The 23103-nt window shown below is 41.0% G+C and overlaps 1 protein-coding gene across 1 annotated transcript in view; it reads left to right on the top strand.

Moving 5' to 3' along the window:
• GNS (glucosamine (N-acetyl)-6-sulfatase) overlaps positions 1-22593 on the top strand; it is a 59262-nt gene extending 36669 nt beyond the window's left edge. Inside the window, exons 10-14 of the mRNA XM_059080347.2 lie at positions 1206-1307; positions 7274-7381; positions 8379-8489; positions 9906-10066; positions 19869-22593. Of these exons, the coding sequence (XP_058936330.1) occupies positions 1206-1307; positions 7274-7381; positions 8379-8489; positions 9906-10066; positions 19869-19944 (558 nt within the window). The 3' untranslated portion in view covers positions 19945-22593. The remainder of the gene's footprint in view (positions 1-1205; positions 1308-7273; positions 7382-8378; positions 8490-9905; positions 10067-19868) is intronic.
• Positions 22594-23103: the final 510 nt, after the last annotated feature.

The raw sequence follows: 23103 nt of genomic DNA, 5'->3' as shown, positions 1-23103 counted from the left end.
TGGACAATGTCTTTAATTTCTAGAATCTTTGTTTAAAAACATCCAAGTTTTGGGACTTCCCTGGTGGTGCAGTGGTTAAGAATCTGCCTGCCAAAGCAGGGGACACAGGTTCAAGCCCTGGTCCAGGAAGATCCCACATGCCGCGGAGCAACTAAGCCCATGCGCAACAACTACTGAGCCCGCGTTCTAGAGCCCATGAGCCACAACTACTGGAGACCGTGTGCCTAGAGCTCATGCTCCGCAACAAGGGAAGCCACCACAATGAGAAGCCTGCGCATTGCAACAAAGAGTAGCCCTGTCTCTCCTCAACTAGAGAAGAGCCCATGTGTAGCAACGAAGATCCAACACAGCCAAAAATAAATTAATTAAATTTATTTTTTAAAAAGGAAAATAAATTTTAAAAATAAAAACATCCAAGTTTTGTGCTCTTTAAGGAAACTTATTGATGTGTTGTTGGGATGAGTGTTCTGCAGTCTTCAAAAACCACTGCAAACATTTCTTACCAGTGTTGTCACTTCAAAAAACTATTAAAAAGTCTAACATCCTCATTGGTGACAAGCATTCAACCTTTGAGCCTTTAAAAAATGTCAGGAGTGGGCTTTCCTGGTGGCGCAGTGGTTGAGAGTCCGCCTGCTGATGCAGGGGATACGGGTTCATGCCCCGGTCCAGGAAAATCCCACGTGCTGGGGAGTGGCTAGGCCCGTGAGCCATGGCCACTGAGCCTGCGCGTCCGGAGCCTGTGCTCCACAACAGGAGAGGCCACAGCGGTGAGAGGCCTGTGTACCACACACACAAAAAAAAAAGTCAGGAGTCAATTTGAAGTCAAGTTTAGTGAACTAATAAGAATAATCAATTGGAAAACACTTTGTATAAAATAGCCCAATATTTTTCTCATTGTTCATAACAGACTCAAGGCAATCCTAAGGGAATCTTGAAAAATGTTTTTATCAACGGTAACAGTATGGGTAGAATAAACATTAACTTCCCAGGAGCATGTTTAACTTTATAAGGCTTTATGTTTTGTATTTTAAATTCTTATAGTTATATTTGAATATATGCAATAGGAAGTATGGGTTGTACAAAAGATAATAGTAAGTGCTGTTCGTCTCACAGGTGGGTTGCAGGGAAGAGATCTCTAGATAGAAAAGGAAAATGGGACAAACTGTGTTCTAGATCAATTGACTGTTTCTTCCTCTTTCTCATAGATGCTCGTTGCCAACATTGACTTGGGTCCTACTATTTTGGACATCGCTGGCTACAATCTGAATAAGACACAGATGGATGGGATGTCTTTCTTGCCCATTTTGGTGAGTATAAAGCCCTAAATCAGGCCTGAGCCAAGATTCTGAAATAAATTCCAGGTTATATAAGTAGACTCAAAATTTAAATCTTAAAGCTGTTAAATTAGGGGAGCAGAGGATAGAATTTTTCTCTTATCTGTAGTGGGAAGGAGTTTTCTTAAAAAAAGACAGGACACACATGAACAGAGTTCTTTATCCTCCCTTTTTCCCTTCTCCCCCAAAAGCCCCCTCATAAAATTAAAACAGGTGACAAATTCGGAAAATATTTGCAACATACGTGAAAAAGCGTAATTAGTTTTAATAGATGAGTTCTTAAAAGCAAAGATTAATATCCCAGTATAAAAATGGGCAAAAGAAGTGAATAGTCAACTTCCAGAGGAATTAAAAATGGCCAAAGTCAGTGCAAAAAAATTGCTTCAATGCTGATCAAAGAAATGCTTAACTAAAGGAGGCCTCTATTGCCTGTAGAACTGGCAAAGATTAAAAAGATTAATACCCTGTATTTACAGAAGTTTGAGAAAATGAAAGCTACTGAGACTCTGTTCATTGAAGTATAATCAGTATAAGCTATCAGTAGGCTAATTAAACAAGACCCATCACTGCAAAATACACGTCAAGCAGTCCCATCTGAGAATTTATTTTAAGAAAACAAAATTCATTCAAGAAATATTTGAGGCGGCTTCCCTGGTGGTGCAATGGTTAAGAATCCGCCTGCCAGTGCAGGGGACACGGGTTCGAGCCTTGGTCCAGGAAGATCCCACATGCTGCGGAGCAACTAAGCCCATGCGCCACAGCTACTGAGCCTGCACTCTAGTGCCCGTGAGCCACAACTACTGAGCCCACGTGCCTAGAGCCCATGCTCTGCAGTAAGAGAAGCCAATGCAATGAGAAACCCATGCACCACAACGAAGCGTAGCCCCTGCTTGCTGCAACTAGAGAAAGCCCATGTGCAGCAATGAAGACCCAAGGCAGCCAAAAATAAATAAATAAATAGAAAATTTTAAAAAGGAAATATTTGAGTACCTAGTGCCTAGCATTGCCCAGAGCTAAGTATAAAAACTACATGTATTAATAAAAGAAAATTGAAAACCTAAATATACAGTAGGGAATTGGTCAAATTGTGGCACAATTAAACAATAGACTATTAAACCAACACTAAATGATGTAGGTATGTATACATTGACTTGGAAAGATGCCAACCACATACTATACGGAGAAAAAGTTTCAAAACAGCATCTTTCTCATTAAATATGTATGTAAATATGTTTAAGCACAGAGAAGTTTGAAGGATCAATACTCATTATAGATGACTCTTCCTCATTGATTTGTCTGAGTCTATCACAATTTATTATTAGGTAATACATGATTCATATAAGAGAATACCCGTAACTCACATAAGTTATGAAACACAATAAATAACCTATGAACCCATCACCCCATTTAAGAACTGAAATATTCCCCATACTGATGCATCATCCTATGGGCTCCTCCCCATCCCACCCCTTACCTGCCCATACAATGAGTGCTTTTCTGAATTTTATGGTTGTTAATCTCTGGCTTTTATTTTTTAGTAATTATCATGAATGTGTCCCTAAACAACATACCTATCTTGGGGGAAAAAATACCTGTCTTGTTTTACACTGTAAAAGTGATATTCTACCAGTTGTAATCAGGACTTTTTTCAATTCATCATTGTTTGCAAATTGATCCATATTGTTCACAGATGCCTAATATTCCATTGTAAGAAGGAATGCATCACTACTTAATCATGTTTTCTTGTCAATGTACATTTGTGGTGTTCCCAGTTTTGTTCTAGGAACATTGCTTCTATAGCATTCTCATACATGTTTCCCAGTGAGCATGTGTATATGCACCAAGGTTACAGGAACCTCACATGTTCACTTCTGGAAATATTACCAAGTTATTGTACAAAATCGTCATCAGTTTACATTCCCACCAGTAACTTATGAGAATTCCCTTTGCTCTATATGAAACTGTCTGACTACTTAATTTTTGCCAATCTAGGGGGTGAAACAGATCAAAATTGTATTTGGTCCTACTGTGCATTTCTTTATTAATGAGATGAATCATTTTTTTAACAGCTTAATTCACTTACTGTACAATTCACAAGTTTAAAGTTTACAGTTATTCAGAGTTGTACAGCCACACCATAATCTTAATTTTAGAACATTTTACAAAAACTGGAAAATGATGTTAGAACAACATCACCCCAAAAAGGAATCCCCAAATACATTAGCAGTCACTCCCCCAATGCTCCCTCTCCCAGCACCAGGCAGGCACTCATCTACTTTCTCTCTATATAGATTTGTCTACTGTGGACATTTTCTAGAAATAGAATCATACAGTATGTGGTCTCTTATGATTGGCTGAAAAGAGTCATCCTCATTGTAACATGTATCAGTACTTTTCTTTTTATTACTGAATAATATTCCATTATGTGGATGTGTCACATTTATTTATCCACCCATCAGTTGACAGACATTTGGGTGGTTTCCCAGTTTTGACTATTATGAATAATACTGCTGTTAACATTTGTGTATAAATTTGGGGGCAAACTAATGTTTTCCATTCTCCTGAGTGTATCCCTAAGAGTAGGATTGCTAGGTCATGTGGTGATTTTATGTTTAACCTTTTGAGGAACTGCCAGGCTTGTTTCTAAAGTGATTGCACCGTTTTATAATATTCCCACCAGCAGTGTAAAAGGGTTCCAGTTTCTCCACGTCCTTGCCAGCACTTGCTGTTACCAGTCTTTCTATATGTCTTAGTGGGTGTGAGTGGTACTCATTGTGGTTCTGATTTACATTTCCCTAATGACTAATCATGTTGAATATCTTGTCATATGTTTATTGGACATTTGTATGTCGTCTTTGGAGACAGGTCTATTCAGATCCTTTACCCATTTTTTAAAATTGGGTTTTTGATCAGTGAGTCATCTTTCATTATGCCTGTTGTGTTCCTTCCCTTGTGAAATGCCTCTTTTTGCCCATTAATATTCTTGCTGTTTGTTGTCTTTTCCCTACATTAAGGTATGAGAACACATTAAGGAGTTGAATGTGTAAATCATCTCAGTTTATGGTTAGTGTTCTTTGTGTCTTATTTATAAAAATGCTTCTGAACCTTGAGGTCAGAAAACAATGCTCCCAAATTTTCTTCTGAAAGATTTGTAGTTCTGCCTCTACATTCAAGTCCTTGATGTATCTAGAATTGGTTTTCTAGCGTGGTAGGAGTCAGGGATCCAATTTCATTTTTTTCCTCTGTAAATACTCAGCTGTCTTTTCTGTTCCACAGATCTGTCTCTCCCTGAACCAGTATCTTTTTATCTTGTTATAAAGCTGTGTAATTAAATCTTTGCGTGGGCACAACTTTCTCATTGTTCTTAGGAGTATCCTAAGAGGTGGTTACCTCTCTTCCCTATAAACTTTAAAAACAGCTTTTCAGGTGGCCTAGAAAATCATTTTGGGCTTCGGCTGGAATTACAATGTATCTATAGATCAGATAGAGGGAAATTTACATTTCTTAACTCTTCCCATATGAATCTTATACTGTATACCTTATTTATTTCTAATTAGGAATAAAAACCTTCACTACAGGACTAAAATCATTATGTTATTTCATAGTTAATTTCTCTGCAAAGTTTTGGAAATGCCACTTAGGACATGGCTCTTTGCCTTGTTGTTTTGTTTTGGAGGTTGGTCCAGTGAAACCTCTGATGTATTAGGGCTGCAGAGCAGTTTGTGGCTGTTATACCTCTAGCTCTGCCCTTAATATGGCAGCTGCTAGCCACGTGAGACTATTTAAATTTACTAGAATAAAATGAAAAATTCAGTTGCTCAGTGGCACTAGCCATGTATCAGTTGCTCAGAAGCCATTGTATTGGGCAACAGTTATAGAACTTTTTAGTCAGGAAATTCTGGATAGGGCTGCTATAGACCAGGGATTGGCAGACCCCTGTGGGCCAAGTCAAGCCCACCCCCAGTTTTTGTAAATGAAGGTGTATCAGAACACAGCCATGCTCCTCCATGTATGTATTGATTGGCCTACTTTCCTGCTACAGCAGCAGAATTGAATAGTTGCAACAGAGACTATAAAGCCATAGACCATGACCCCTCCTGACCATCAGTCTTACACTTGGTGGCACATTAGTATCACCTGGGAGACAAATACTAACACCTGGGTCCCAGCCCCAGCGGGCCTGATTAATGGGCCCAAGATGTGACACCTGGCCCTTGGGATTTTCAAGTCTCCCCCAGTGGTTTTAATTCGTAGCCAAGTTAGAGGCCTCTGTTCTAGACCTCCCAGGCACACTTTTTACCCCTACATACTTTGACATTTAAGTTTGGGGTTTTGAGGTCCACTCAAATCTGACAGATAAGCTTTTCCCTTGACCCCCAGCTTCTGTGGCTCGGGGTTGGCAGAATGGTTTCTTACAGGGGAGTGGCAGCTTCTGAAGTCTCCTGTGACTTACAGTTTCTGAGACCTTCATCAGCACAGGATTGTTCGGGTTTCATCACAGAATAGTGATTAGGAAATATGTTCTTCTCTGACTCTCCCTTTCCAGGCAGCTGTGGCATTCCACGGCCTTGTGCGGGCCGTCACCCATTCCCCACTGCGGACACCAGGCTAAATAGGTCCACTCGGGTCCTTAGAGGAGTGGTTCTCAAACTAGCATTCATCAGCAGTGCCCGTGGGGCTGGTTCAAATGCAGATTACTCCCCACCCCCATGGCAATTAAGAATTTGTGTTTGTAACACATTCCCAGCGGATACTGATCCTGCTGGGGGCACATTTTGAGCACCATTGTTTTGGAGCAGTGCTTCTCCAATTTCAGTGCATGAGTCACCAGAGGATTTTATTAAAATGCAGACTCTGGCTTGTTAAGGCTAAAGCAGGGCCTAAGATTGTGCATTTCTAACAAGCCCCCCCAGGTGTTGCTGATAGACCACAACCAGTCTTTGACTACTAAGGCTGTAGAGCATTTTAAGAGCCCCTTCTAACCTGGCCTCCCCATCTGTCTTCACTCCATCTCCAGATTCTGCGGCTGCTGGGCTGACTTTTCTATAGCACAACCTTAACTGTGTTACTTCCCTGCTCAAACCCCCTTCCCCACCCCTCCTTCCCGTAGCTTCGCATCACCTGCTGTTCTTTGTAGAACAAGTGGGCGGCCTGCTATCAGGACCTTTTTCTGTTTGGTACCAGCCTGCCTCTCCACCTACCTTGGCCACTGCTTCCTTGTCTGAAAGCTGGATATCAGGAACCCGTACCACCAGGTGTTCTGCTTCCGTCCTGTGTGCTCACATGGTTCTTTTGATCCCAAACTCCCTCTTACTCCTAGATCCTTCCTCCTTTCACCGTTTGTCTTAAACTTTCCGATTGCAAATGCTGCTGCTTTTTTCCTTCTGCTCCACTGATGGGCAGCAAAAAGTAAATGAGTTTATATGTGTATGGTATCTTCATTCTGACCGTCCAGAAGTACTTCAACCTTAATACAGTCCTTAGCACACCAGCCCTGTTGAATTTCTCAGTATGAGCTTAGAAGAGTTCTTACAGGGTTTGCAGACAGTATTGTTTATTCTGATCGGAACCTTCAGCACCTTGCCCTATGACTTTGATTCTTGCTTAGCTCCTGACCTGCTTCACAAGAAGTAGTCTTGGGAGATAACTATTAAATGCTCAAAGCAATTCACATCACTTGTGAGGACTCTATAAATACCAAACATGATACTCGGTAGCCTTCAAAAGTCTTTGTTTTAGTCATTCCCTTCAGTTACTGAACAAACAGTCCAATCTGTTTTGACTCCCAAGTCCCCTTCAGCAGTAGAATGAATAACATTATTAATGAATGACATCTTTATCACAGTCTATGTGCAGTAGAATGAATAACATTATTAATGAATGACATCTTTATTACAGTCTATGTGCCTCACAGAAACCACTTTTGCTCTTCCTTCTAGAAAGGAGCCAGTAATCTGACTTGGCGATCGGATGTCCTGGTGGAATATCAAGGAGAAGGCCGAAACGTCACTGACCCAACATGTCCTTCCCTGAGTCCTGGAGTGTCCGTGAGTGTAGCCCGAGTTGGCTTAGTAGCTTTCTCACTGACAGCACAGTATGGCATTGGTTTAGATGTGCCAAGTGCTGAAACTCTTCATCTGGGTCCTCCTCCTGTCACTTTGTCACTTGACTCTGGGAGATCAGGAGATAGAGGTAAAAATAATCCTGAAAAATGATGCTTCCCACCTGTTGTCAGAAGGTGCACTTCGAATTTTTCCAGTTTTCGGAACAAGTTCACATATCTGCTTATCTTCTTACCTTATCAGTACCCCCTCCTCTTTTTCCTCCCTTCCCAATCTCGGTACCATTTCTCATTAGGGATGTTATCAGTGGCATCCAACAGACAGATGGGGTTTCCACCTGTAACCATGCCATGGCGAGTGTCTTGATTTGGTGGCAGCCAGGCTGGTCGTTCAGGTGGTAACAGTGACATTAGCTCCTCTTTAGAGAATGGGAAATAGGAGAGTCAACTCCAAATGGAAGCCGAACACCAGAGTGTTACAATATAGTAAAGAACCAACCAAAAGATGGTATGGAAGATAGGATGGAATAAGAACTAAGTCCTATTTGGTGATAAGAGCACTCATAAACAACTTACTTACAGATCTTTCCACAAAGCTCATTTTAGCCTTTTTCTCCAACCCTTTAGGATGAAAGATCCCAATATACCTTCGTAGTGACTCATCTGTGTATTGATTTCTTCTCCTTACCATCCCATACATTTTACAGGTGTTCATTACAGCTAATTCTTGTTAGGAGAGTAGCAGGCAGGGATGGCAACAGTCTACAAACAAAACAGCCACACCCCATGTTCCTTAATCCAGTCAGCCCTCACTAAGGAACAAAGCCTCATATCTATTTTTGATTTACTTCTCTGTGAAAGGTTTCCTCACTTCTGTCCAGTTGTATGTCTGGCTTGAGCCAACCTGGCCGCCGTGGTAAAGCAAGTTGCATTCGTTACTATAGAAGAATGCTCTTCAGTTAACTTTTTAAATGTCCCTACAGCAATGTTTCCCAGACTGTGTGTGTGAAGATGCATATAACAACACGTATGCCTGTGTGAGGACCATGTCAGAAATGTGGAATTTACAGTATTGCGAGTTTGATGACCAGGAGGTAAGAGGGCCTGCTGCCTCCCCCACCCCTTGTGTCTACTGCCAGAGCTCTGTTGGCTGAACTTCGTGGCAGAAGAACAATTCCAAGGATGCTTCCTGGGGAGGATGGGTTTCTTATCTGTACTTGCCCTGGCGTTTCCATCAGTTAAGGAAATAGGATTGCACAAGGCCATACTTGACTTCTCTAACTCACCTTGCTGGGTGGGGTTTTCTCCACTCCCACCATCACCCACACGTACACTTTAAATGCACGCAGTTCCCTTTTTCAGGATGCTACATGCCTGGTCTGTTTGCTTCCCTGACAGTTTGGGGTGAAGGTAAGATGCCTGAACTTCTATGGAGATGAAAGGAGTTGAGGCCTCTCTTAGAAAGTTTCTTGGCAACCAGCTTGGTTCAGACCCTTCTGTCGCCACCACAGTGTAGTACAGTGCTGATCAAATAGATTAGCAGGTTAAAGGCAGCATCCTTGGAGGAAGGTGGCTTTTAGCCAGCCCGGATCAGCGCGGATTATCTGAAGGATCACACTGACTGCTGTCCCGTGTGGTTTCTTACTGTTTATCAGCGTTATCAGCGAGTTCGCACCGACCCCATCTGGCAGCCCACATCTTGCCATATGGAGCCGGTGCTCATCGTGTTTCTCAGAAATTGACTTGCTCAATATTTATTTGTAGCTTCTGAGCGCTTCAGACAAGCAAGAGAGCTTCCCTCAAACTCGGTTCCTTCCGCTTTAAAAGTGATAGTCTGAGGGCAGCTACTTGAAGCCTTTATAGGCAAAATTTATCTGCAATACATCTTCTTAGCCTATCACTAACTCCAGTTTGAAGAACAAAGTACAGATTAGGTGGAAATAGTGATATCAGACGTGTCTAATTTTAGAAATAATATTGTATCTTTTCTCAATTGGTGTTATTTATCCAAAACTGCTTTTTAAAATTGGAAAACTTAACATTTTATAACACAGGTTAGAGTACTTTCGTATCTGTTCTCATTTGAATCTTCACAATTGTAAGGCAAAGATAAACTTCAAATGTCAGCTCTCACTCAGTAACCTCATTATTAAGTATAGTTTCTGAGCCCTTGCCATTTGAGGGTCCTGCCTTTGGTTCTCTGCTTTAAGTACAGAAGGTAATAAGCTTCTTCCTTTCTCCCCTCCTGGCTGCCTGAAGGCACAGGGATCCTGGAGGCCCCTTTCCAGCATGTGGGCCATAGACCCAAAGCAATTCAACCCCCAGAACAGATGCTCCATTGTCTCCTCTATACCCTTGGGCTTTTTGAGAATCTTGAGACCTGATGATATTTTCCTGGGCCTTGGTCTTTAATCTGCCTCCTCCATTCCCATTTAGAAGTAACTCACATGAGTGTTTCTTCAGATGTAACCCTTGCTTTTTTCTTGCCTGCATCTTTTCATTTCCTGTAGGTGTTTGTAGAAGTCTATAACCTGACTGCAGACCCACACCAAATCAATAACATTGCTAAAAGTATAGACCCAGAGCTTTTAGGAAAGATGAACTATCGGCTAATGATGTTACAGTCCTGTTCTGGACCAACCTGCCGCACTCCGGGCGTCTTTGACCCCAGGTAAGTTTGCATCGTCCTCAGAAACTTTGTTCAGTGGTCTCCAGCAGTCCTGCCATTCTTGAAGGCGCAGGGAGCCTGATGGGTCCTCCTTGCTCTGAGCTGAGCTGTTTCTCTCTGTTCTGCAGTACAAGGGGAATACTGTGTCCCAGCGCAGCAGCCAGTTGTGCTGGGAAAATGAGCTGCTCTCCACAGCCAGTTGGTGCTATAGCTGGAGGCGCAGCCCTTGCCCGTACCACACGGGGCTCTTCCTCCCTGTGATTCTTGCCATGGTACCACTTGATTGCACTGGTGACATCTGGGGTTGCTTTAGTGTAAGCTGACCCAGGGCTACCCTGTTCCCTAGTGCTTCTGAGAGCATATGCTTTCATTTCATTTCTCAGAAGCCCCAATTACAGAAACTTGAATACTTGCCAGTAAATTTAATATATTAAATACACACAATGAAATAGAAAGTATGAACTCTCAAGTGTCAAAATAAATAAGCCCGCTGTAATATATGAAGGTTGGAAAGATATTTAACACTCACCTCCTAAGTCAGCTCTGTTCCTCCTACTCTCATTCCTCTTAAACAGTAACTTTTCATCAGTAACATGGCTGTCAGCACACCATGCATTTGAGCTGTGTGTGGTGAGAAGCCTGTCTTTTTTAAATTTTATTTTATTTTTTTTGTGGTATGCAGGCCTCTCACTGCTGTGGCCTCTCCCGTTGCGGAGCACAGGCTCCGGACGCACAGGCTCAGCGGCCATGGCTCACAGGCCCAGCCGCTCCGCGGCATGTGCGATCTTCCCGGACCGGGGCACAAACCCGCATCCCCTGCATCGGCAGGCGGATTCTCAACCACTGCGCCACCAGGGAAGCCCAAGCCTGTCATTTTTTGCTTGAAGATTATAAAATTCAAAATCAGACTTTCATTGGGAAAGGATTATTTCAGTTCTTATACTCTGATCATAGGAGAGAAGGAAGAATGATGTCCTAAGCTGATAGAAACTAGTAAATTATTTAGCTACCTTCATGTGAAAGTGGTATCTTCAGTCCAAATCAGTAAGGAATGTATGTGAATGAGTAGAGAAAGGGGATTGTAGACTATTTATTAAAGAAATGTAGTACTTTTGCTTTTAAATAGTGTATATAGAGCCAAAGAGACATGGATGCCAGCAAACTAAAGGTAACAATGTAAAAAGACAATATTTATCATTTTATATCATTTAAGCTAATTAACTTTCATATGGATAATCTTGTTAATGTGTAATTAGTAACTGATCAAGCATTCTGACTACCCAGCTTTAATCTTTCCTCCAAGTTAGTGAAATGGATCCTCATTTGGTGGCAGTTCCTTGAAATAGGAAGTTCATTCTCTAAGATAGAAGCACTAGACTTCTAATTGACACATGCTGATTTTGCAGTTTCTAACAGCTACTTTGCTCAGAATGTTTTACCAAACTAAATAAAGTTAGATGTCTATAGCAGTTGCTGACTGACTCTAGGAATTTAAAGCCAGCATCTAACTAAATCTTGCATAGAGGGTTATGAGACTTGGACATCTTGGACTGTAACGTTGGGCCACAGAAGGTCAGATGCAGCAGCCCCGTTAAGTGTTAGAAGGACTCAACCATAGAATTCCCCTATAGCCCTTAGAGCCCAAACAGGTAAATTTCACATGAGGAAATAGTGCTTGGAGTCGTGATTTGCGCAAAGGTCAACCTTTTGGAACTGATTTAGCAAGATCTCTTGACTTCCAGGCAAGGTTTGTTTTTTTTCTTTTTTGTTTTTAATTTTTATTTTATATTGGAGTATATTTGATTTACCGTGTTTTGTTAGTTTCAGGTGTACAGCAAAGTGACTCAGCTATATATACATGTATCTGTCTTCTTCGAATTCTTTTCCCATTTAGGTTATTACAGAATATTGAGTAGAGTTCCCTGTGTAAGTAGGTCCTTGTTGGTTATGTACTTTAAATATAGTAGTGTGTATCTGTCAATCCCAAACTCCCAATTTATCCCTCCCCCCACCTTTCCCTTTTGATAACCATAAGTTTGTTTTCTAAGTCTGTGAGTCTATTTCTGTTTTGTAAATAAGTTCATTTGTATCTTTTTTTTAGATTCCACATATAAGCGATATCATATGATATTTGTCTTTCTCTGTCTGACTTACTTCACTTAGTATGATAATCTCCAGATCCATCCATGTTGCTACAGATGGTATTATTTCATTCTTTATCATGGCTGAGTAATATTCCGTTGTATATATGTACCACATCTTCTTTATCCATTCATCTGTTGATGCACTTAGGTTGCTTCCATGTTTTGGCTATTGTAAAAAGTGCTGCAGTGAACATTGGGGTGCATGTATCTTTTCAAATTATGGTTTTCTCAGATATATACCCAGAAGTGGGATTGCAGGATCATAGGGTAGCTCTATTTTTAGTTTTTTAAGGAACTTCCGTACTGTTCTCCATAGTGGTTGTACCAATTTACATTCTTACCAACAATTTAGGAGCATTTATTGTTTGTAGACTTTTTGATAATGGCCATTCTGACTGGTGTAAGGTGATACCTTATTGCAGTTTTGATTTGCATTTCTCTAATAATTAGTGATGTTGAGCATGTTTTTATGTGCTTATTGGCCATCTTTATGTCTTCTTTGGAGAAATGTCTGTTTAGATTTGCCCGTTTTTGGATTGGGTTGTTTTTTTAATATTGAGCTGCTTGAGCTGTTTCTAAATTTTGGAGATTAATCCCTTGTCAGTCACATTGTTTTCAAATATTTTCTCTCATTCTGTGAGTTATCTTTTCGTTTTGTTTATGGTTTCCTTGGTTCACATTTGTTTTTACTTCCATGACTCTAGGACATGGGTCAAAAAAGATGTTGCTGTGATTTATGTCAAAGAGTGTTCTGCCTATGTTTTCCTCTAAGAGTTTGATAGTGTCTGGCCTTACATTTAGGTCTTTAACCATTTTGAGTTTATTTTTGTTTATGGTGTCAGGGAGTGTTCTAATTTCATTCTTTTACATGTAGCTGTCCAGTTTTCCCAGCACCACTTATTGAAGAGACTATCTTTTCTCCATTGTATATTCTTGCCTCCTTTATCAAAGGTAAGGCGACCATATGTGCGTGGGTTTATCTCTGGGCTTTCTATCCTGTTCCATTGATCAATATTTCTGTTTTTGTGCCAGTACCATACTGTTTTGATGACAGCTTTGTAGTATAGTCTGAAGTCAGGGAGCCTGATTCCTCCAGCTCTGTTTTTCTTTCTCAGGATGGTTTTGGCTATTCAGGTTCTTTTGTGTCTCCATACAAATTTAAAATTGTTTTGTTCTGGTTCTGTGAAAAATGCCATTGGTAATTTGATAGGGATTGCATTGAATCTGTACATCGCTTTGGGTAGTACAGTCATTTGACAGCATGGACTCTTCCAATCCAAGAACATGGTATATCTTTCCATCTGTTTATCTCATCTTTGATTTCTTTCATCAGCATCTTATAGTTTTCAGAGTACAGGTCTTTTGACTCCTTAGGTAGGTTTATTCCTAGGTATTTTATTCTTTTTGATGTGACGGTAAATGGGATTGTTTCTTTAATTTTTCTTTTTGATCTTTCATTGTTAATATATAGAAATGCAACAGATTTCTGCGTATTAATTTTGTATCTTGCAACTTTACCAATTCATTAATGAGCTCTAGTCATTTACTAGTAGCATCTCTAGGATTTTCTATGTATAGTGTCATGTCATCTGCAAACAGTGACAATTTTATTTCTTCTTTTCCCATTTGGATTCCTTTTGTTTCTTTTTCTTCTCTGATGGCTGTGGCTAGGACTTCCAAAACTATGTTGAATAAAAATGGATAAAGTGGACATCCTTGTCTTGTTCCTGATCTTAGTGGAAATGCTTTCAGCTTTTCACCATTGAGTATGATGTTAGGTGTAGGCCTAACACTGTAGGCATTGGCCTTTATGTTGAGGTAGGTTCCCTCTAGGCCCACTTTCTGGAGAGTTTTTATCATAAATGGGTATTGAATTTTGTCAAAAGCTTTTCTGTATCTATTGAGATGAAAATATGATTTTTATTCTTCAATTTGTTAACGTGTGGTGTATCACACTGATTGATTTGCAGATATTGAGAAATCCTCGCATCCCTGAGATAAATCCTACTTGATCATGGTGTATGATCCTTTTAATGTATTTTTGGATTCCGTTTGCTAGTATTTTGTTGAGGATTTTGCATCTACGTTCATCAGTGATATTGGCCTGTAATTTTCATTTTTTGTGGTATCTTTGTCTGATTTTGGTATCAAGGTAATGGTGGCCTCATAGAGTAAGTTTGGGAGTGTTCCTTCCTCTGCGGTTTTGGTGAATAGTTTCAATGGAATAGTTTCAAAAGGATAGCTGTTTAACTCTTCTCTAAATATTTGACAGAATTTGCCTGTGAAGTCATCTGGTCCTGGACTTTTGTTCATTGGGAATTTTTTAATCACAGTTTCAATTTCAGTACTTGTGATTGGTCTGTTCATATTTTCTGTTTCTTCCTCGTTCAGTCTTGGGAGATTGTACCTTTCTAAGAATTTGTCCATTTCTTGTAGGTTGTTCATTTCATTGGCATATAGTTGCTTGTAGTAGTCTCTTATGATCCTTTGTATTTCTGTGGTGTTAGTTGCAACTTCTCCTTTTTCATTTCTAATTTTATTGATTTGAGCCCTCTCCCTTTTTTTCTTGATGAGTCTGGCTAAAGGTTTATCAGTTTTGTTTATCATTTCAAAGAACCAGATTTTAGTTTCATTGATCTTTTCTATTGTTTTCTTCATCTCTATTTCATTTATTTCTGCTCTGATCTTTGTGATTTCTTTCCTTCTACTAACTTTGGGTTTTGTTTTCCTTTCTCTAGTTGCTTTAGGTGTAAGGTTAGGATGTTTGAGATTTTTCTTGTTTCCTTAGGTAAGCTTGTATTGCTATGAACTCCCGCTTAGAACTGCTTCTGGGCTTCCCTGGTGACGCAGTGGTTGAGAATCCGCCTGCCGATGCAGGGGACACAGGTTCGTGCCCTGGTCCAGGAAGATCCCACATGCCGCAGAGCGGCTGAGCCCAGGAGCCATGGCCGCTGAGCCTGTGCGTCCGGAGCCTGTGCTCTGCAAGGGGAGAGGCTACAACAGTGAGAGACCCACGTACCACAAAAAAAAAAAAAAAAAAAAAGAACTGCTTTTGCTGCATGCCACAGGTTTTAGATCGCTGTGCTTTCGTTTTCATTTGTCTCTAGGTATTTTTTGATCTCCTCTTTGATTTCTTCACTGGTCCATTGGATGTTTAGTTTGTTTACCTTCCACGTGTTTGTGCTTTTTACAGTTTTTCTCTTGTAGTTGATTTCTAATCTCATAATATTGTGGATGGAAAAGATGCTTGATATGATTTCAATTTTCTTAAATTTATTGAAGCTTTCTTTGTGGCCCAGCATGTAATAAGTGCTGGAGAATGTTCCGTGTGCACTTGAAAAGAATGTATATTATGCTGCTTTTGGATGGAATGCTCTATAAATACCAGTTAAGTGCATCTGGTCTAATGTGTCATGTAAGGCCCTGTGTTCCCTTATTGATATTCTGTCTGGATGATCTGTCCATTGATGAAAGTGGGGTGTTATTTTAAAGTCTGTTTTGTCTGATATGAGTATTGCCACTCCAGCTTTCTTCTCATTCCCATTTGTATGGAGTACCTTTTTCCATCCCCTCACTTTGTCTATATGTGTCCATAGATCTGAAGTGGGTCTTTTGTAGACAGCATATATATGGGTCTTGTTTTCATAGCCATTCAGCCAGTCTGTGTCTTTTGGTTGGAGCATTTAATTCATTTTCATTTCAGGTAATTATCAATATGTATGTTCTTATTGCCATTTTGTTAATTGTTTTGGATTTGCTTTTGCAGGTCTTTTTTCTCCCCTTCCTCTTTTGTTCTCTCCTCATTTGATGCCCGACTTTTTATTGTTGTTTTTGGATTCCTTTTTCTTTTTTTTGTGTGTGTATCTGCTGTAGATTTTCAGTTTGCATTTACCATGAGGTTTTGATATAGCAGTCTGTATATATATACAAGATTATTTTAATTTGCTGGTCTTTTAATTTCAAATGCATTTCCAATATCCTGGATTTGTACTGTTCTCACACTTGCTGGTTGTGATATCATATTTGTGTGTGGATGATTTCCTACCTTTACTGTATGTTTGCCTTTACCAGTGAGCTTTCTCATTCTTAATTTTCTAGTTGTGGCCTTTTTTTTTCCCCCTGCCTAGAGAAGTTCCTTTAACATTGGATGCAAAGCTGGTCTGGTGATGCTGAATTCTCTTAGCTTTTGCTTGTCTGTAAAGCTTTTGATTTCTCTGTCAACTCTGAATGAGAGCCTTGCTGGGTAGAGTAATCTTGGTTGTAGGTTCTTCCCTTTCATCACTTTAATATATTGTGCCACTCCCTTCTGGCCTGCAGAGTTTCTGCTGAGAAATCAGCTGATAACCTTATGGGGATTCTGTTGTATGTTATGTATTGCTTTTCTCTTGCTGCTTTTAATATTTTTTCATTGTCTTTAATTTTTGTCAGTATGATTAATATGTGTCTTGGTGTGTTCCTCCTTGGGTTTATCCTGCCTGGGACTCTCTGCACTCCCTGGACTTGGGTGATTGTTTCCTTTCCCATTTTAGGGAAGTTTTCAGCTAGTATCTCTTCAGATATTTTCTCAGGCCCTTTCCCTCTTCTTCTTCTGGGACCCCTATAATGCGGTGCATTTAATGTCCCAGAGATCTCTTAGACTGTTCTCATTTCTTTCCATTCTTTTTTCTTTATTCTGTTCTGTGGCAGTGACTTACACCATTTTGTCTTCCAGCTCACTTATCTGTTGTTCTGCCTCATTTATTGTTACTGATTCTAGTGTATTATTCATTTCAGTTTTTGTATTGTTCATCTCTGTTTGTTTGTTCTTTAGCTCTTCTAGCTCTTTATTAAACATTTCTTCTATCTTCTCCATCTGTGCCTCCATTCTTTTTCCGAGATCTTGGGTCATCTTTACTATCATTGCTCTGAATTGTTTTGGGGGTAGATCACCTATCTCCATTTCACTTAGTTCTTCTGGGGTCTTATCTTGTTCCCTCGTATAGGACATATTCCTCTGCTGTCTCATTTTGTCTTTTTGTGGTAGTGGTTTCCATTCTGTAGGCTGCAGGGTTGTAGTTTGTCTTGCTTCTGCTGCTGCCCCCTGGTGGATGAGGCCAGTCTAAGAGGCTTGTGCAGGCTTCCTGCTTGGGAGGTGCAGGGTGGGGACTGGTGCCTGGCCAGTGGGTGGAGCTGGGTCTTATCCCTCTGGTGGGCAGGGCCATGTCAAGGGGTGTGTTTAGCCAGCAGCTTTGGGCTCAGGAAGACTTTAGGCAGCCTGTCTGCTGATAGGGAGGGGTTGTATTCCCAGCCAGTTGGTTGTTTGACCTGAGGCATCCCAGCACCAGAGCCTATAGGCTGTTGGGTGAGGCCAGGTCTTGGTGAGAAAATGGCAGCCTCCTGAAGGGCTCACACCAATGAGTACTCCCCAGAACTACCGCCACCAGTGTCTTTGTCCCTGTAGTGAGCCACAGCCGCCCCCCACCCACCCAATCCACCTCCAGAGGAAACCCTCCAATACCAGCAGGTGGGTTAAGCCCAGACTCCTGTGAGGTCACTGCTTTTTCCCCTGGGTCCTGGTATGTACGAGACCTTGTGTGCACCCTCCAAGAGTGGAGTTTCTCTTTGCCCCAGTCTAACTAACCCGCTGGCCTTCAAAGCCAAATGCCCTGAGGGCTCCTCCTCCTGATGCCATATCCCCAGGCTGGGGAGCCTGATGCAAGGCTCATAACTTTCAGTCCTGTGGGAGAACCTTTGAGATATAATTATTTTCCAGTTTGTAGGTCACCCACGCAGCAGGTAGGGGATTTGATTTTCTCAGGATTGCACCCCTCCTGTTGTCTCCTTGTGGCTTCTTCTTTGTTTTTGGATGTAGGATATCGTTTTGGTAAGTTCCAGTGTTTTTCTGTCGATGGTTGTTCAGCAGTTAGTTGTGAATTTGGTGTTTTCATGAGAAGAGGTGAGCTCACATCCCTCTTCTCCGCCATCTTCTCTCCATCCTCAAACCAGCTGGTGCATTATCTTAATTGAACAAGCCTGAGTTTCCTTGTATGAGAGGCTTGTCTTGGGCAGCTGCAAGATGAGTAGATCTCTGCACCTACCTGGCAGAATCTTGAGGTTTATATAGAGGCTTTAATGGGCCTAAGTCACACATACACAGTCCAGATGGTCTCAACAACACCTTACTCTCTCAAGACTTCTTCCATGAAATTGCTTTGTTTTTTTAACCAACTGTCTTGCACACATTCTAGAGGTGTAAAACTAAGATTGTAGATGTTGGCCTTGCTGATGTTAGCCTGAGCTGTTTAAACTCCACCTGGTTTTCTTTTAAATTCCTTAGCCATAGCTTACTCTTACCTACCAAACAGGCCGATAGAATCTTCTAGAGTGGGTGCCAGCAGACTAGATATCACAGGCCCACTCCAGACCAGTTGGAATACAGTGCACACAGATATTTATGTATTGCCTGGGGCTGCTTTTGCACTTCAGCAACAAAGTTGAGTAGTTGGGACAGAGACTGTGTGGCCCACAAACCCTAAAATATTTTATTTATTTATTTATTTATTTATTTATTTGTGGTATGCGGGCCTCTCACTGTTGTGGCCTCTCCCGTTGCGGAGCACAGGCTCTGGACGCGCAGGCTCAGCGGCCATGGCTCACGGGCTCAGCCGCTCCGCGGCATGTGGGATCTTCCCAGACCGGGGCACAAACCTGTGTCCCCTGCATCGGCAGGCGGATTCTCAACCACTGCGCCACCAGGGAAGCCCCCTAAGATATTTACTATCTGGCCCTTTACAGAAAAATTTGGCCAACCCCTGCTGTAAAATAATACTAAGAGTTAGTGTCTGTTACCATAAGGTAGCAGATAAAAGTAAAATACAATGTTATTTCCACCAGATCACACAAAGTCCAGCCAGCCTGTGGGGTGTTTTTTTTTCTGGCCACGCCCTGAGGCATGAGGGATCTTTGTTCCTCAACCAGGGATGGAACCCGTGTCCCCTGCAGTGGAAGCTCAGAGTCTTAAGCACTGGACCACCAGAGAAATCCCCAGTCTGTGTTCTTCATGTCTGCCAGGTCTCAACTCAGGTTACCATTGGCATTCGTTCTTACTTCCCCATGGGTAGTAAATAAGTGATTTTATGTGCCACATATTTTACATGAGTTGCCTTCCTGTTTTGTTGGTGGTCAGAGGGGTCAATGACTTACCTAAGTTCATAATGAGCCAGATTCAAGCTCCTGTCAGGTGCAGACCTGCATTCTTACCCACCACAGTCTGTGTGTCTAAACTGAAAAAGAAGACAGGGCTTTGAAAATGTTGGAAGGGCTTTCAGCAAGGACTAGACTCTTCCCCAGGCTGCTTTATAGTTGAGGGATTGCCCCCCCTAAAAAAACAGTAAGCTCAAACCTTTCCTCCTAACCCCTTTCAGGATTAGCCTTACCTGTGTTTCTCCTCTCATCTCCTATTCCACTATATTATTTTGTGCCTGCTGACTTATGATGGAAATGCTCCTAATTACTAAGTACTCTTGCTTTGTACTAGAGCCTTTCCCACAAGATCCCCTTCTGGTGACTTAATTGTTCCTTTTGTATCCCTTCCTGCCATTCTTTCCAGTTAATATTCTGAATGAAGTACTCAATGGCTAATTGTAGCTAATGTGACATTGGTTTTTTTTTTCTGTGCCCAGATATAGGTTTGACCCTCGTCTCATGTTCAACAATCATGGCAGTGTCAGGACTCGAAGGTTTTCAAAACATCTGTAGCAGCTCTGCGGTTGGATCCCTTGCACGCCTCTTTCTGAAGAAGTGATTGTAGTAGGTGTCTGTAGCTAGTCTTCAAGACCATGCCTGGAAGGGTTTCTGGACTGGCTTTAAGTCCTGTTTGAAAAAGCAACCCAATCAGCTGACTTCCTTGTGCAATGTGTTAAACTGTGAACTCTGCCTGTGTGTCAGGAGTGGCTGTCCCTGGTCCCTTTATTCAACTGATGATGATACTCCTGAGGTCTTTGTTCTCACCAAACCCTTTCTGTCCTGGGGCCACAGTTCTTGATTATTTCCCATGTGGTCAAAGTCTAGATTTGTAAATCCATTCAGATAAATGGCAGTGCTTTAGGGGGGCAAGGTTTTTGGTATACAGCTTGACCTAAAATCAGAGGACCTGCATAGCATTCGAGATTGACCACTTCACTATCAAAAATACTAATATCACAAGGCTTGAAGAATAACCATCAGAGCTGAACCATCTGATTAAGAACAAATACCATTGTTTTTAGATCAGTAGAAATACACTGTTTATAATATCCATCACAATGGATCACAAATTCAAAACGCATCAATGAAACTGTTCATTTTTTGGAAATTCTGGGCTGGTCCTACCTTGAAATAGAACAGTAGCAAGCTTTTGGTAAAGGCCAATTCCAGGTAGTTACTACAGGTGATGCACATCTACTTTCCAGTGGCTGCTAACCACATGGAGTGCCAGTGAACACCAGGGGTACCTGGGGAATGTCTCTTCTCTTGATACTTTCCTTTCTCAGATCTGACATATAAAGTGGGTTAAGTATTGCAGCAGAGAAGAACTTCCAAGGGTTGGTGAAGGTTGTGTTTTCTGAGGGCCTTCTGTAGGTAGGGTTCCCTGGTTGACAGGTTGAAGGGCTATAAATCAGGGTGTATGTAGTAAGTGCCTGTCTGGCAGGGCGCCTGGGTTCTAGTCCCATGTGTGAAGTTGTGAGACTCCCTCTGCATATTGCTGACATTCTGTTCATTTGTTATAAGATGTAAGAATTTCTTAGAGTTGATGCAGAGTACCAACTACTTACCTTCTTCCCTTTCAGAAAACTTCTTGAGTTTTTGGAGTCTCGTGTAATTTGGGCCTAATTCACTATTCCTCTGTCGAAACCCAATCTTCTTGAGATTTCCTCACTGTTTAGAACACCTGCATTTCTGTCTCTTGGCTCAAAGACCAATCCCATTTCTTGTGTTTTCTTCACAAGAAGGTTAATTAGTGATGTGGCAGCACGGGAGGAGGAGGAACTGTGGTTTATAATCTGTTCAACTCAGGCAGTAGTGATTTTAGCTTTATGTAAGGTCCTAGCTTGAGCTTTAAGCACTTTGTAAGACATGGCCATAAGTAACTTTTCTATCACAATTCCAGATAGCCATGTTGGGTTAATAGCCATTGGGTTTATTCCTTTACCTCATACAATCCCAGTAACTGTGGTGGTATGTGGAGGTGAAATGGGCAAGTGAACTGAATACCTCTGCTGTGACCATTTTAGGAAAAGAAGTTCTAACAATTTTGTAACTAAAAGCAAACTACAATGTTGAGAATGGGTATTGGCTTTATTCTACACTTTTGAGTCTTAACATTAATCAGTCAGATTCCACATTAATGGAAGTTGACCACGGTTATTCCTGAATAAAGAGAAACCAACTCTTACCAGGTCTTGTACTGTGATGTCATATTATTCAGTTTTATGATGCTGGTTCCTGAAAGCAGATGACGTCGTAAGAGTGACACAAATCAGCTGCTGATAGTATTCCTGTCCCACTCATCAGACTTTTGTTTGCAGGGTTGGCAGGGCAAGGAATGCAGTGAAGCCCTTTTTTCATACCCCTAATTTTTGAATGGCCTCCAATTTGACTTTTTCTCTTGGACAGGTTGCATTCTGGATCTACACTAAAATCATCTTTCATAAAGAGACCTCAGTTTCTAGACTAGCAGACCACAAAATGCACTGGAATTTTTCAGAATGATGTGTACAAGGGCCCCACTGCAAGAGGCTTGCCTTGTTTCTCTCTTAATTGTACTGATTTGAATTTTGATTATTTTCCCTTTTAAGAAGACCAGGTCCGTATGTATTGGTAATAGAAAACTGTAACCATTAGGAATGAACAGAGGTCTTGGGAAGAATAGAGATTTTTGCCTTATAAGATTTCCTATTACAAAGCTCTCCCTCAAGTAAAATAACATTCCCTACAACTAAAAAGTAGGGAATGCCTTTTGAGTATCTTTGAATTTGACCAATGGTGCTGTTGCAAAATACATTTTAATTGACAACAGTAGGGTTTTTGTACAAAATAGTAATGATAGCCATGGAAGGTTATATTTTTGTGTCTAAGGACTAGTGTTTTAATGAAAGAAGATAAATTGTCCCAGGATCCTTATTAAGAAAAAGCAAAGGGTATTTAAACTGATACACCAGTGGAACGAGGTGGGAATATTTGGGTCTTCTGTTTCACCACCACTTAGGTCCAACTGAACTTGTGAATTCCTGTGTTTGCATCATCTGTTCTTAGAAGTTATTCTGCCCTGGCTCTGTGTCATCTCAGTCATTTGACTAAGGAAGTGCCCTTTGAAGGACCCTGTTCACTGCTGCACTTTTCAATGAATTAAAATTTATTTCTGTTCTAGTGGGAATGTGTCCTTTGTTTTAGTCCACAAGTAGTAATTTTGACAAAATGTTCTTTGCTGTATACTGTTTAATGTTTTAATCACTCACCTAGTACTGGAGATGGGCTGTTTCACATTGGGTACCTTAGTCCCTACCTGGAAATCTCGTTTGTGTATATGTGTGGTCCCTGCTGCCCAGTATCCCTGAATGAGCACCATGTAGAAAATCCTTCCTGATAAAATCTTTATGCATTTACAGTTTGGAGAGAAAAAAAAAACTTACCTTGACCAGCTTTAAATTAGATAAACTAAGCTCACTATCAAAGGTGCCTTGCCTTGATGTTCAGTCATGTGATCCATTGCCCTAAATGAGAAGTCCTACTGGAGTTGACAAACTTTTTCTTAAAGGGATAGTTAATATTTTAGATTTGCAGGCTATGTCTCTATCACAGCTATTTAACTCTGCTGCTTCAGTACAAAAGTAGCCATAGACAACACAAATGAATATGCATGGCTATGTTCCAACAAAA

The sequence above is a fragment of the Kogia breviceps genome, chromosome 12 (assembly GCF_026419965.1).
Source record: "Kogia breviceps isolate mKogBre1 chromosome 12, mKogBre1 haplotype 1, whole genome shotgun sequence".
Classification (NCBI taxonomy): Eukaryota; Metazoa; Chordata; class Mammalia; order Artiodactyla; family Physeteridae; genus Kogia; species Kogia breviceps.
The sequence above is the reverse complement of the archived record's forward strand: the minus strand, read 5'-3'. Positions and strand labels throughout refer to the sequence as shown.